The following is a 13,636-nucleotide window of genomic DNA, read 5'->3' as shown; positions in this document are numbered from 1 at the left end:
ATGTATGAGGTATCGTTAGAAGCGTATTGATGGCGCGATGGTTACAGGCTATGTGACGTTACGTTAAAATTAACATAGCGCCCTCTAGAGGACATAACGTGATTATCGTAAAAAAACCAACTATGCCGTGTGGGGTATCAAATGAAAGGACTTGATTTGCATATTACAAAAATATGCATATTGTAGGTATTTAAATAACAACACCAAAATTATTGAAATAAAAAATGTTCATGAACTAAAACCCAACTACTGACGTAAAATTTCATAAAATTAAAACAACTAAAAAGTTACAAATAAAAAAATATAATTATAAACAAACAAAAAACCTGACTGCACGCTAAAAAGATGAAAACAAGTCTTAATGTTAATGGAAAGTATCGCAGGCGGGGACCAACTTGACCGCCACACAAGGCCGTTTTCTAAGTAACATTCAGCTAAATGGTGAACCCTCTGCTGGTCCCCGCCTACGATACTTTCCATTAACATTAAGACTTGTTTTCATCTTTTTAGCGTGCAGTCGGGTTTCTTTTGTTTATAATTATATTATTTTTTTATGATGTTATGTGACATTAGCACGAGCTGAAAAATAAGTTTTAAAATGCAACGCCAACTTTGGAACAGGCAAAAGATTGCATATTTTTTTAACACAGTAGGTATACAACATCTAAACTGAATGCCCAGTAAGAAAGCTGTTTGCTGCCGATTAAGTTAGCAGCGTGTCGGTTTAGTATGCCGAGTGTTGTTTGCTAGCTTTGCGCTCACAACATTTTTCACTGTAAACGGGCTAACAGTTTGGCTACTGTGAACACGTTAATCCAATGTTTGTGAACAGACGAACTCATCGACCCTCTTCCCGTGATCCAGTTTGATGATATCAGCTGCCTTCTCAGCCACCATCACAACGGGGGCGCAGGTCTTGCTGCACGGCTGCGTCGGGAAGACACTGGCGTCTACAACCCGGAGACGGGACAGGTGGTAGACCTTCAGGCTGCTGTCTACTACGCCGCCTGAAACAATCAGGGGTCATTGTACTGGGTGTCCATCATCACGACCCATCACGTCCCCACTGCTGGGACACGGGTCTCCTTCCAAGGAAGGGTTTTAGGCCTCCACCACGCTGGCCTAGTGCGGTTGGTGTACCTACTGGGTGTGTCAAAAGTGTAAAAGTAAGCTGAAAGAGAGTGATTTAGGTGGTCAGAAGCCTATATTATACATACATAAATATATTTTGCAGTAAATAATCTAACCTCAGATAAACATTAAATTGTTTATCTGAGGTAGTGGAAACAAATTGTCTACAATTATTACCTAACAATAATGAGACCCTGAAGGTTTAGCACGGGGCGCAAGAAGCGCATGTCAAGACGAAGAACTTTTGTCACTCTTTGACGTTTGCTTACGCCATATGTAAGGCTAGCAGGGGTCATTACATACATTTCATACAGGCTGTTGTAAAAGTGAAATAGTGAGCTGAGTTGAGAGCTGAAACTTTGTTCTACGAATTTCGCAAATTGGATAGAAAATAAATTACAAATTACAGAAAGTAATGCATTTAATGAGTATGAGTATTAAATTAACTTTTTGGTGTAAGCCACTCTAGATGAATGAATTACGTCAAATGATTATAAAAAATACCCTCTGTTCTTACCACCTGTTTTGTGGTTCTTACCATTACTTAGTGGAGCCATTCTACAAGTGCCGACCGCGTGGTAAGTCGTACTCGCTAATTGTTTCACATAGCACACCCAATACTCATCAGTTCCTTTCTCGAACGCTCTGCATTCATCCAAATCTGGTGTGACTACCTTTGAGTCAGTCCTACTAAAATATGGCGCATTTCTCAATTCTGCTATTTTCTTCAACCCAGCCGTAAGCTTCATCAAATCATCGCCTGTTTTGAGATAATTATGAGATATAATCGGGTCGTCAAAAGGATCTGTGCTCCTTATCTTGACATATCCGGTGGAATCTGGCTTCATCAGCTGTACAAGTGAGTATATTAATTGTCGGTCTTTAGTAGCGTTAATGAATGAAAGCGTAACCTTTAAGTTGTAATTGAATTTAACATTAAATAAATACAGGAATAGTGGGGAAGCGGCACCTCCTGCCGATGTTATGTGTTGGATATCTGGTACAGTGCCTTCTTCTGAAAAATAAAAAGCTCCGCATACTATTGGCAGAGGGAAAGAGGTTAAATCAATAAGAGACAGGACTGTTTCGGCAGCAGTCAGAGCATTGTCATTGCCTGTTATGACCAAAGGCGCAAACCCGTGATCTGTCAGATTAGAACCTACAGGCAAATTAGCCTTTACTGTAATGTTGAGCCTTTCCAGGTGTTCCCGTGGTCCAATCCCAGAAAGCTGAAGTAGTTTTGGCGTATTGTAAACTCCGGCACTTATTATAACTTCAATATTTGCATTTATGATTATGACTTCGCCAGAATCAAGAACTACTTTTACTCCCACTGCAATGTTGTCTACAATAATGATTTGTGTGACGAAGGCATTTTTCAGAACAGATAGGTTTGGCCGATCTTTAATTGGTATCAAATAGCTTTGGAAAGTACTGGCTCTTAATCTTTCTTCGGCAGTGATAGTAAAGTCAGGAACGGCAGTGCCGTTTTGAGGTAGTTGAATAAGGTCAGAGAGTGTAGGAGAACCAATGTCTCTGAAGGCGCTTAGAAGAATCGAGTTAATTTGTTCAAACTGACTATTGACTTTTTGGGCCTGGATATTCCAAGGGCCGTTGGTGCAGTGATTTGTAGCCGTGGGTCTTTCAAGGATTCTCTGGTCGACGACTCCTTCTAGTTTCTTGAAATAATAGAGGCAGTTGTCCCAATCCCAGCCTGGGTTGCCGAGAGCTGCCCATTCGTTGTAGTCATCTGGGTTGCCTCTGTGAATAAAATTATGTTAGATACATAATCTGAAGGCCTAGCACAGGGTGCAAGAAGCGCACGCCAAGACGGGACAAAAGTTTTGCGTCGCTTTCACTGACATCGCTCGAGAGAGCGGGAGACGGGTTTTGTAATTTTTCCATGTTTTTGTGTACAAATAAAGAATATATAGGTATTCTATTCTGTTCTAAACTTTTGTCACGTCTGGAAGTGCGCGTCTAGCGCCCCGTGCTAGGCATTCTAATGTTAAATTATTAATGTGCGTATAGCCTTTTTATAGGCTGTTTAATTCCGTCATACTCGAAGGCACAAGCCCGGAGGCATGGAGCAGAAGTGTAGTGACTTTGTTCTTCAAGAAAGGCAACAAAGCCCTATTGAAGAATTATAGACCCATTGCACTTCTGAGCCATGTGTACAAGCTGTTTTCGAGAGTTATTACGAATCGTCTCGAGCAAAGACTCGACGACTTCCAGCCACCCGAACAAGCCGGGTTCCGAAAAGGCTATAGTACCATAGATCACATACACACGCTTCGGCAGGTTATACAGAAGACCGAGGAGTATAATCTACCTTTATGTCTAGCGTTTGTGGACTATGAGAAAGCCTTTGATTCTATTGAGCTCTGGGCGATGCTTCAATCCCTTCAGCGGTGCCATATAGACTATCGCTATATCGAGGTGTTGAGATGTGTGTACAATGCTGCCACAATGTCAGTTCGATTACACGAACATAGCACAAAACCGATCCAGTTGCAAAGGGGCGTGAGACAGGGAGATGTTATTTCTCCGAAACTGTTCACCTGTGCACTGGAAGATGTTTTTAAGCTTGTAGAGTGGAAAAGACTGGGCATTAACGTCAATGGCGAATATATCTCTCATCTACGATTTGCTGATGACATAGTTATTATGGCGGAAACGCTGGAGGAGTTGGGCGAAATGCTCACAGACCTCAATGATGCCTCTAAACAAGTTGGGCTGAAAATGAACATGGACAAGACAAAGGTCATGTCGAACGAACATGTTTCATCATCGCCCGTAACTGTAGGAGGTGTCACCATCGAAGTTGTTGATCAGTATCCCTACCTAGGACAAGTGATCCGATTAGGTAAATCCAACTTCGATAAAGAGGTAGCTCGTAGAATCCAACTCGGATGGGCAGCGTTCGGGAAATTACGACACATCTTCACTGAAAACATACCTCAGTGTCTGAAAACAAAAGTTTTCAATCAGTGCGTGTTGCCAGTGATGACTTACGGAGCCGAGACGTGGTGCTTCACCAAAGGGCTTATCCACAAGCTCAGAGTTGCTCAGCGTGCTATGGAAAGGGCTATGTTAGGCGTGTCCCTGCGAGATAGGATTCGTAATGAAGAAATCCGCAGGAGAACTAAAGTTACCGACATACCCAAAAGGATTAGCACGCTGAAGTGGCAATGGGCTGGCCACGTAGCCCGCAGAGCCGACGACCGCTGGAGTAGAAAGGTTCTGGAGTGGAGACCCCGTGTCGGCAAACGGCGTGTCGGTCGCCCCCCAACCCGTTGGTCTGATGATCTGCGGAAGGTAGCGGGAAGCCGCTGGATGCAGATGGCGGGTGACCGTTTGGGGTGGCGATCGTTAGGAGAGGCCTATGTCCAACAGTGGACTACGGAAGGCTGAGAGAGAGAGAGAGAGTATAGCCTTTACCTATAATGTGCTTTATTACTTTGAGAATTATAGTAAAATAGCTGTTCCTGCGCGCTTCGCTTCGCCTTAAAAAGTTTTCCCGCGGGAATTCCGGGATAAAAAGTAGCCTATGTTCTTTCCCAGGGTCTAGACCGTATGTATTCATTCATTCAAATCCGTTCATTCGTTTTGGCGTGAAAGAGTAACAGACAGACAGACAGACACAGTTACTTTCGTATTTATAATATTAATTAGGATTAGGATAATGTCTTTAAAATTGTGACACCGTCTCCGATATTCGTGTCAGCAAAACATTTACAAATCTCTAGCGTGCCACATACAGATACACATAAACAGATACGTTAAACATATAACCACCCCAAATTTTTGCCAGGGGTTAAAAAAATACTAACCTTTCGTACAACAGGTCGTGGATACTAGAACTGCCCCCCAGACATTTCCCAGCCGGTAAATAAGAGGTGTTATTGTTGAGTCCTTGTGCGTATTCCGGTTCGTACACGTTCTGGAACCCCCAGTCCTCGCCACTCCGGATGAGGAAGGGAAACAGACCGGGGATCTGGAAACAAATGCCTTTATATAGGCTGTTTCAAAAGTGGTATACTAAGCCGAAAGGGGGAGACTCGGGGGGTCAATCTGAACAACTTTTGGTCTGCGATTTTTGCGAATTCTCGAAAGTAAATTCTTCTCCATTGAAACTCTGTATACTATACTTTTGAAACACCATGTATAACTTCTACAAAAAAAATATTATAATAAGTAAATCAAGACCAAAATGGCTACCATATCTGTATTTATGAACAAAAAATATGATGAAATGACTACATAGATTTGTATCGTAGTGCGCCCTAACGACTGACTGGTGAAGATTGGTGTAACGAAGGACAATCGAAAAACGACAACACAAAAAAAAAAAGAAAATCATCTAATGCTGAGTTGCAAAAAGGAACAATAAGCTAATGTCGGCATTAAAATATCATTTTCTTTACGTCCATATGCTGTCAAAGCAAAGCAGAGGTAGACATAAGCTTATAGTCGCTTTCTGCAATACAGTGCAAGAGACGAATTAATACAGTGAAGTACCCCAGAAACCAGCGACGGGTCGTCTCCGGCCTCCACCACCAGCACTCTCCAGTCCTGCACCTCTGAGAGTCTGTTCGCCACCACCAGCCCCGCCGTGCCACCGCCCACGATTATGATGTCGAAGGTGGACCCGTCTGGAACAGTCATCAGGAATGTCAGCTACCGTATCGCCACCAACATTAGCAGCGTCGCTCGCCGGTCAAACATCCAGTCTACGGCCGTGTTCAAACCAAACTGACTGTAAGCCGCCGATAGTGTCCGAACGTTACGCAGTTTGTTGTTTCCATACATATTCGCTTTTTTCTTCACATAACCTACAATAAGTTATTACGCTAGACGTACGCGTAGACGCTGCGGCATTCGGCGGCTGATTGATATACATAGCCACTACGCTCCGCGAATGCCGATTGGCGTCGTATTGTTAGGCAAGGTAAGCGTATTGTCAGTATACTGTGAACGAAAAATAACTTTATTTTCATAGTAAGCCTGCTCACATTCGGCGGCTTACAGTCACTTTGGTTTGAGCACGGCCTACAAGGTACGTACCTACTTCTTAAGGAAAGTAAATCGCTAATGTTCGGTTGTGCCAACCCCACCTCCTCTTTGCTTTCTATTTTATCAATGAACCGTTATTTACTCACTAGTAACACTGGCACTGTCGGGTCCTCTCTGCCTGGTGTAGTTCATTGTCGAGGCGAGCAGCTGGACAGTCTGAAGCAGAGTGAAGGTAGAAGCTACTGGAGCCACCGGATCCAGGGCGTCTCCAAGCACCATGGTGCTGCTACTGTTAGGGAGGAAAGGTGAAAATTGACTGCAGATAGATTTATATAGAATACTATTTATTCGTAGGTAGGTACTTATTAATTATTTTTAGCATCACGAAAATGCAGTTAAGCAGTCACGTATTTTTTTATAGTTATACCTAGAAACTTATCGTAAAATATCTTATTGACGTCAGAACGTATTGGACCAGCGCATATATCTATTTTATTTCCAAACATGGCCATACAAATAACGAAAAAAGTTATTCACTACAAATTCACTAAGCACTAAACGAACCAACGTAAATGGGAATAAGTAACTCTGGAAACTTACAAATTAATTTAATAGTGTTTTCAGGAATTCCTAAAATATTTGTATGTCTAAATAATATAGGTCAGATGCCTAGCCGATAGCTCGCTGGTCCATTAAATTGTTCTGATGTGATAACTAACCGCCTGTCCCGCCACGCCGCACTGAACGACATCCTGCGCCGGGCCCTTGTGTCAGTCAACACCCCGGCGGTGCTGGAACCTGCCGGTGTCATCCGCGACGACGGAAAGAGGCCCGACGGGATGTCGCTCATTCCCTGGGCACACGGGAGGCCGCTAGTGTGGGATGCCACGTGCGTCGACACACTGGCGGCGTCACACGTCCCACACACATCCAGGGCGGCGGGAGCGGCGGCTGGTACTGCTGAAAACCTGAAACGGGAGAAATACAGGTCGCTCGACAGCACATACCTATTTCTCCCGTTTGGCGTCGAAACGATGGGGCCATGGGGTCCGGATGCCAAAAGTTTGGTTAAAGAGATCTCTTCCCGGCTCGCAGACGTCTCAGGGGACAAACGAGCCGGGGCGTACCTCCGCCAGCGCCTGAGTCTGGCGATCCAGCGGGGCAATGTCGCCAGCGTGTTGGGAACCCTCCCACAGGGACCAGGCTTAGAAGGTCTCTTCTATATATAGTTTTAGTTATGTACATAGGTTTAGTTTGTATAATATATAGGTAGTTTAGTTTGTAATTGTAAATTATTTCGTTTAAATTGTTTTAAAATAAACCGATCATTAAATAAAAAAAAAAAAATAAAAAAAAAAAAAAAAATGTGATAACTTTGGCAACTTTTTTTTATCTTAATTATTTATAGGGACTTTTGTACACTATGTAGTGACGATGACAGTCCCATCGTGACTATTATACTAGTAGTATTAAACTATTATAGTAGTAGTAGTAGTAGTAGGTAGTTTTTAAAAGTTAAAAAATAAGTAAGTACTAATGTATTCTGGAAACAACATGCTTAAGCACTCAGATATAGGTATTCGGCACTAAACATTGTTTTGTGAATACTCGTACCCTATCTAAACATGTTGTTGAAACCGCAATAAATTCCTAAGCCGTTCCCCACCTAAAACATTTCTTGTTTGGAGAAAAATAAGCACCAACACAGAAGCGAGATAAAACGAGCGTTCTCGCTAGGAAACTAGATAAAGTCTTATTAATGTGGGACGCCCGGCGCTGGCCTGCCCGAGGCTATTAACACGAAGAATTGTTGAAAGAAGCAGTTTAATTTTTATTAAAAAAAACACCGTGATAAACTTGTTGTATGCGGGAACGGGAAGCTTAACTTGATTTAGTTTGTTTGGAAATGTGACTTGAAAAATGTAAAAATATTTGTTCTCGGTTGATAAGGCGGTTCTCACGCTATCTCGTGGGTGAGAATGCGTGTCCGAACGTTGCTTGTAAGTATATCCGTTAGTATAGAAAACACGCACAGTTCAACGCATACCTATAAATGCGTGCATACAATTCACGCAACACGCATCGTGATGCGGGGCAGTGTGAGAACCGCTTATCTCCGATCTATCTCAAATATCATTCTTGTAAGAAGCCTAAGATCTACCTACTTACATAATTTTCAAAGTAGACTGTAATTGCAATCTGTATCTATTTGATAAACTAGTCAGCTTAACTTTACACTGGACATAGCCCTCTTTTAAGGAGCACCACAACCCTCTGTTTTTCATAATATGCTGTATAAGTACTTACGTAAAATTCAGTGAGATCTTCCCTTTAGCATAAGTGTAAAAAAATAAACGACCTAAAAGAGGACTTATTATTAAGCACTTACTGTTTTTGCCTCAGTACTTAAATTAAATTATAAACTACCTGTTGAATTAGTATGAGGCTGTGTGATGCATATTTTTTTTATTTCACACCGTACTCAAATAGAGTGCTCTCTAAATGTACCGACGGCACGTTTTCACCTTTTGTTCAGTAAATATTAAATCTAGAGTTTTAGGTTCACTCTAGCTTACCCTCAAATTATGAAGTAGGTACTAAAGTACAATTAGAATAGATTAGAATAGAATATTACTTTATTGAACACCACATAAATCCGACGTACAAAAACCAATAATACTTAACTAGAAAGAATGTACAATAGGCGGCCTTATCGCTTATGATCTCTTACAGGCAACCTTAAAGCAACAAAATAGATTTTTAAGGTACCCAAGCGTAGCAGCGCTATTTCAAGATTGTGGCTGTGCTCTGTTTGTATATTCTGCCACATAGATATCTGACCCCTCTCCAGTACATACATTGTATTAGGTAGGGGTCAGATATCTGCGTTGGCAGACTGTACTAAGGTGCTCACTTATCTTTATTGTTGACACTATCTAAGCCTACAAATCCTTGTTTTTATTCGTTCTGTGACATAATTTCATTATGTACACTTATATTAAATACTGCAATTTATTTTTTATTATCATTAATAACAAAAACAAATATACCAATATGACATGCTGGAGGCACAGTAACGATACGGTATGTATTAAAAATTACTGGGTGACTGATGACGAGTCTGATATTATATTTTGTTGGTGGAGTTCAACAGCACGGAACTTTCAGTGTCCGTAAATTATTGTAATGTTTATTTAACCATTACCTATCTACATGTATATTAGTTATATCGCCATTTCTTTTCTCATTAATGATGAAGCCTTTGTGGAGTGGTGGTAGAGTAATGTTATGATTATCGACAAATTTTACGTCGATTAAAACATTTGAATTTGAATTTATAACAGGAACTGATGATTTATTTTCTGCCAGGGTTTCGTATTTTGGTTAGGTCTAAAAGGTAATGATTTATTGATAAGAGACTGTAGGGTGCCTTATTATGCACCCTGTATATTAAAAATGACATAATATCTGTACTTCTCGTTTACACAAACAAATCATGTTAATTATCAAACTGCAGTAACTTACGTTTGTACCTGATATATAAATATTACTTTTACCTTTCTGCACTTTTTCATTGCACAATCCCCGTACGTACTGTAAGTATTGTCTAAGCTATCTCTCTTTTTTCTGAAACCTACTTTTGTTTCAAATTACTGAGAAAATACGTATAACTTCTTTCTTCTTCCATATTTCTAAGATATAGGTTCTTACTTATTTAAATTTATTCAATTTATAAATAGTCGATTCATGGATAGGTACAACATCGATTAACTCTGCGGGTTGACAGGAAGACATGTTTTAATATTAAGTTCACCAGTCCATAACAGACTATGGTGAAACTAGGCCTAAGGATTTTCAATTTGTTAATGTGTCCATAGTGGTCACCTAGCCACAGGGTGTCAAGGGTCACATTTCTAACCTGACGCCTCCTACTCTAGAAGATGAGTCTCCTGGGGGAGCTGGGCGGCACTCTGACCGCGGCTCCGTCGCTGTCAGTGACCAGCATCCTGCACACCGTGCAACTCCTGGCTGCGACCCTCAACTATACTGCGCAGCCCTGGCCGCCCTCCGCCAGTGTGCGAGGTGAGAGCATACCAGCACATCATCTATGTAGTTAGAACGCAAGCTCTAGTTGAGCCACACCAGTTGAAAATAAATAAATCACAATCTTCCGTTTGAGAGCGTTTTTTCCAAAACTGCCACGTTTTACGCCCTATCCATGCTAATGCAATTCCAATCTCCCAATGTGCAGTACCTACCTAGTGAAGATCGTGATATGAGTGTACATCTGCCGCCCTCCATTAACTTTCGAGGTGACAGACCAACCACCAAAATATCATATGTAGATAGTAGATAATTGTACCTCAGTTATGGATATTTTGGGTATCTGCAGTGCCGTCCTCACCTTTTCTGAACCAGCTGCTACCGGCCACCCTCTACCACTATCTGGCTAGAGTAACGCTCAGAAGAAAGGAGGCAAGATGAGAGTCGGAACTCAGGATTATCAGCATAACTTCATCCATCTCTCTTTATAACCTTAAATACAATACTTTTGCTTTCAGATGGTGAAACCTTCGACTTCATAATAGCTGGTGGCGGCACTGCGGGGCTGGTGCTGGCCAACCGACTTACTGAAGTCAAGAACTGGCGTGTGCTAGTCGTGGAGGCTGGCGGGGACCCTTCGCTGTTTAGTGTTGTAAGTCTCTACATCACTATAGGTATTATATGTATTTTAATTCCTCTAGAAACCCAGAGACCTCATACGATGACTTAATGTGGAGACCCACGACAAGGTTAAGACAAAGCAAACGAAATTTTTGGTCTCAGGAGGTTAAAGACATAAAACTCTCGTTCTCGAGTCGAGACCATGAACAGGCAAGCGTAGCGTGGGATGCCCCCCAGCCCGTTGGACCAATAACCTTCGACACGGTGGTGGCTGTATGAGGCTTAGATTTCCATCGAATCGTTTGTCCACTAACATTATAAATTTACTTGTAACTAGTTAGTTGTATTTTAATCATGCTCAGATTCCTGGAACGTTTCCGTTCATCACGCACACAGCTGAAGACTGGAACTACTTCAATGAACGCACCAACGACACATCTCATGCCTTGAACCTGGAGAAGGCTTCTCTCACCATCGGGAAAGTGTTGGGCGGGAGTTCTTCCATTAACCACTTACTTTATGAAAGGTAAAATATAATTATTATATTATTAGACTATATAATTACAATTGACGATTAGTTACTTTTATATTACTAGAAAGAATTAGTATACAAATATTGTGGATATTATATTATTATCAGGTATCAATTCGATCGATTCAATCATTAAATACCTACTCTGTCCGCATTTTTTATCCAACCGCTACACGCTGTATGTTTGTCTTGCAGAGGTAACCCGGATGATTACAATTCTTGGAAGTCATTTGGCAACGAAGGCTGGTCATGGGATGAAGTCACGTATTACTTCAAGAAACTGGAAGGAGTAATTGATACAACGATCTTTGACAGACCAACAGCAGAGCAACACTGTAGTAATGGTCCAATAAAAATCCAAAAACAAAAGGAAAATGCAAAATTTAGAAAAAATAAGGCAAAACTTCTGAGCGGATTTGCAGAAATTGGAATGAAAACGCTTCCAGATCTTATAGGAGAAGACCAAATGGGCAGCGCCATTCAAGATTTTCCGATTAATAGCGATAAAACTAGAGCTAGCACAGCACAGAATTATCTGCAACCCATACAAAATCGGCCAAACTTGTATGTGCTTAAAAACTGTTTGGTGAAAAAAGTTATAATTGAAAACGATACTGCTGTGGGAGTTGAAGTAGAAACCGATTCCGGTGACGAAATGCAATTGTTTGCTAACATCGAAGTGATTGTATCAGCTGGTACTTACAACACACCGAAAGTACTGCTCCTATCAGGTGTTGGACCAAAAGATGATTTGGAATCAATGAACATAACAGTAAAAGCGAATTTACCTGTTGGACTCAATTTGCAAGATCATGCTTTCGTGCCGATGGTAATCACTGGTGAACGAAACTTGTTCACGACAGTTGAGTCAGCATTATCATTGCTGGACCTAACCACGTTTCCACTGCCTGTAGTCAACGGCGCTTTCAGTCTATCAGGCAATGGCACAGTCCCAGACATACAACATATTACAGCAATAGGAGGAGCGTCATCGCCATTATTCTTCTACTTTTTGTTCGTCAATTTTAATTTTAATATGACACTGACTAACGCCTTTATTAAGAGTACGTCTGACCGGCAGATTGTGTTTTCTTTGGTGCAATTGATGAGACCAGCGTCCAAAGGTTATGTGAAGCTCCAGAGTACAAATCCCCAAGATCCACCGACCATAAACCATAATTACTTGCAACAAGACGAGGATCTTGAAAAACTTATTGCAGGCCTCAAGAAAATGTATTCTTTGAAGGACACCAGCCCGTTTGCAAAAGAAGCTTCTAAAGCTATTCTACCAGATATAGAAGTTTGTAAGAAGCATAAAAAGGGCAGCGACGATTACTTGCGATGCTATGTGAAGCAAACTGTTGGGACCACATTCCATCCTGTGGGCACTTGCAAATTGGCGGCAAGAGATAAAGGTTTGTAATTGTAAATTGTTAGCAAAAAGCTGATAACTCTTATGTATAATTCCGAGATGAGGCCTTTTGTATTACCTACCTTTCTCGTATGAATTCAAAATGTCTTACCCTGAGGTAAACACTGTATCCATTCATCCATGTATCCAGTAGTCAAACGTTACGAATGATAATTTCTGTTTCATTAACTTCAAATCTGCTTTCAGGTGGAGTGGTAGACAGTAGACTCCGAGTCTACGGTATCAGCAGACTGCGAGTGGTGGACGCCAGCATCATACCCGTGCAGCCGTGTGCCAAGACCTACGCTCCGACTGTCATGATCGCAGAGAAAGCCGCTGACATGATCAAACAAGACTACGGGAAGCCTGTTGATGAATTTGTTTGTAAGAAAGATGATGGTTTAGTGGAGGCAGAAGTGCAAGGCAACAATAATGATGGAATATTGGGAGGCCTTTTAGGGTTGTAAATAATTAATGATGTTTTGTTAACTGATACTAAAATCGATGACCTAGGTGAGTTCTTCGTATACAATGTGTATTTTATTGATTATGATTCTATTTATGCTGATAGGTAAATAAAAGTTATAATTTTACGAAGTTAAGTTATTGCTATTGTATTTTAAATTATAAAAAATGCATTGAATATCAAACATGTTTCATTGTTAATCTTAGAGATCCTATCCACATCATAGAATTTTACTACAGGAAATTTTATGATTCTTTTTCTTCTTCGTAGATAGGTACTCGTAAGTTATTTTTGTCTTGCTCCCGTCTCGTTTTCAAGACCAAACACGAAGCCTCATATTTTCAGTTGCTCTACAAGATATTGGAAAGAGAATTCTGCAATGAATCTTGCTGCGGTTTTCCTGAATATATTTTCA

At 41.1% G+C, this 13,636-nt stretch overlaps 2 protein-coding genes across 3 annotated transcripts; one reads left to right on the top strand and one right to left on the bottom strand.

Annotated features, from left to right (window-relative positions):
• Positions 1 to 524: 524 nt before the first annotated feature.
• LOC105394904 (ecdysone oxidase-like) lies at positions 525 to 6,461 on the bottom strand. 2 transcript variants are annotated; one of them, XM_011566827.3, is made up of 5 exons: positions 6,294 to 6,461; positions 5,653 to 5,786; positions 4,965 to 5,128; positions 1,670 to 2,892; positions 525 to 1,007 (listed from the first exon to the last, which is right to left on the bottom strand). In XM_011566827.3, exons 1-5 carry the CDS (start codon positions 6,424 to 6,426, stop codon positions 811 to 813), a joined length of 1,851 nt encoding a protein of 616 aa, XP_011565129.3. In that variant the 5' UTR covers positions 6,427 to 6,461; the 3' UTR covers positions 525 to 810. The 2 variants fall into 2 exon arrangements, with proteins under 2 accessions (XP_011565129.3, XP_048484238.1); XM_048628281.1 differs by lacking the exon at positions 1,670 to 2,892 and having other exon boundaries at positions 877 to 1,007.
• A 3,612-nt stretch (positions 6,462 to 10,073) lies between these two features.
• LOC105394899 (ecdysone oxidase) lies at positions 10,074 to 13,398 on the top strand. Its single transcript, XM_048628369.1, has 5 exons — positions 10,074 to 10,230; positions 10,710 to 10,843; positions 11,175 to 11,338; positions 11,540 to 12,759; positions 12,963 to 13,398. Exons 1-5 carry the CDS (start codon positions 10,089 to 10,091, stop codon positions 13,220 to 13,222), a joined length of 1,920 nt encoding a protein of 639 aa, XP_048484326.1. The 5' UTR covers positions 10,074 to 10,088; the 3' UTR covers positions 13,223 to 13,398.
• The last annotated feature ends 238 nt before the right edge of the window (positions 13,399 to 13,636 follow it).

Source organism: Plutella xylostella, chromosome 20 (assembly GCF_932276165.1).
Source record: "Plutella xylostella chromosome 20, ilPluXylo3.1, whole genome shotgun sequence".
NCBI lineage: Eukaryota > Metazoa > Arthropoda > Insecta > Lepidoptera > Plutellidae > Plutella > Plutella xylostella.
The sequence above is the reverse complement of the archived record's forward strand: the minus strand, read 5'-3'. Positions and strand labels throughout refer to the sequence as shown.

What these genes read in the sequence shown, in the direction of transcription:
- LOC105394904 (XM_011566827.3), bottom strand. Translation starts at nt 6,426, where the DNA reads ATGGTGCTTGGAGACGCCCTGGATCCGGTGGCTCCAGTAGCTTCTACC. An exon ending in ACCCGTCGCTGGTTTCTGGG is followed by an intron (nt 5,129 to 5,652) that starts GTACTTCACTGT and finishes ATTTGTTTCCAG; the next exon opens with ATCCCCGGTCTGTTTCCCTT. An exon ending in AATGGCTCCACTAAGTAATG is followed by an intron (nt 1,008 to 1,669) that starts GTAAGAACCACA and finishes TGATTGTTTCAG; the next exon opens with GCGGCGTAGTAGACAGCAGC.
- LOC105394899 (XM_048628369.1), top strand. Translation starts at nt 10,089, where the DNA reads ATGAGTCTCCTGGGGGAGCTGGGCGGCACTCTGACCGCGGCTCCGTCG. An exon ending in GCCCTCCGCCAGTGTGCGAG is followed by an intron (nt 10,231 to 10,709) that starts GTGAGAGCATAC and finishes TTTTGCTTTCAG; the next exon opens with ATGGTGAAACCTTCGACTTC. An exon ending in ATTGGCGGCAAGAGATAAAG is followed by an intron (nt 12,760 to 12,962) that starts GTTTGTAATTGT and finishes ATCTGCTTTCAG; the next exon opens with GTGGAGTGGTAGACAGTAGA.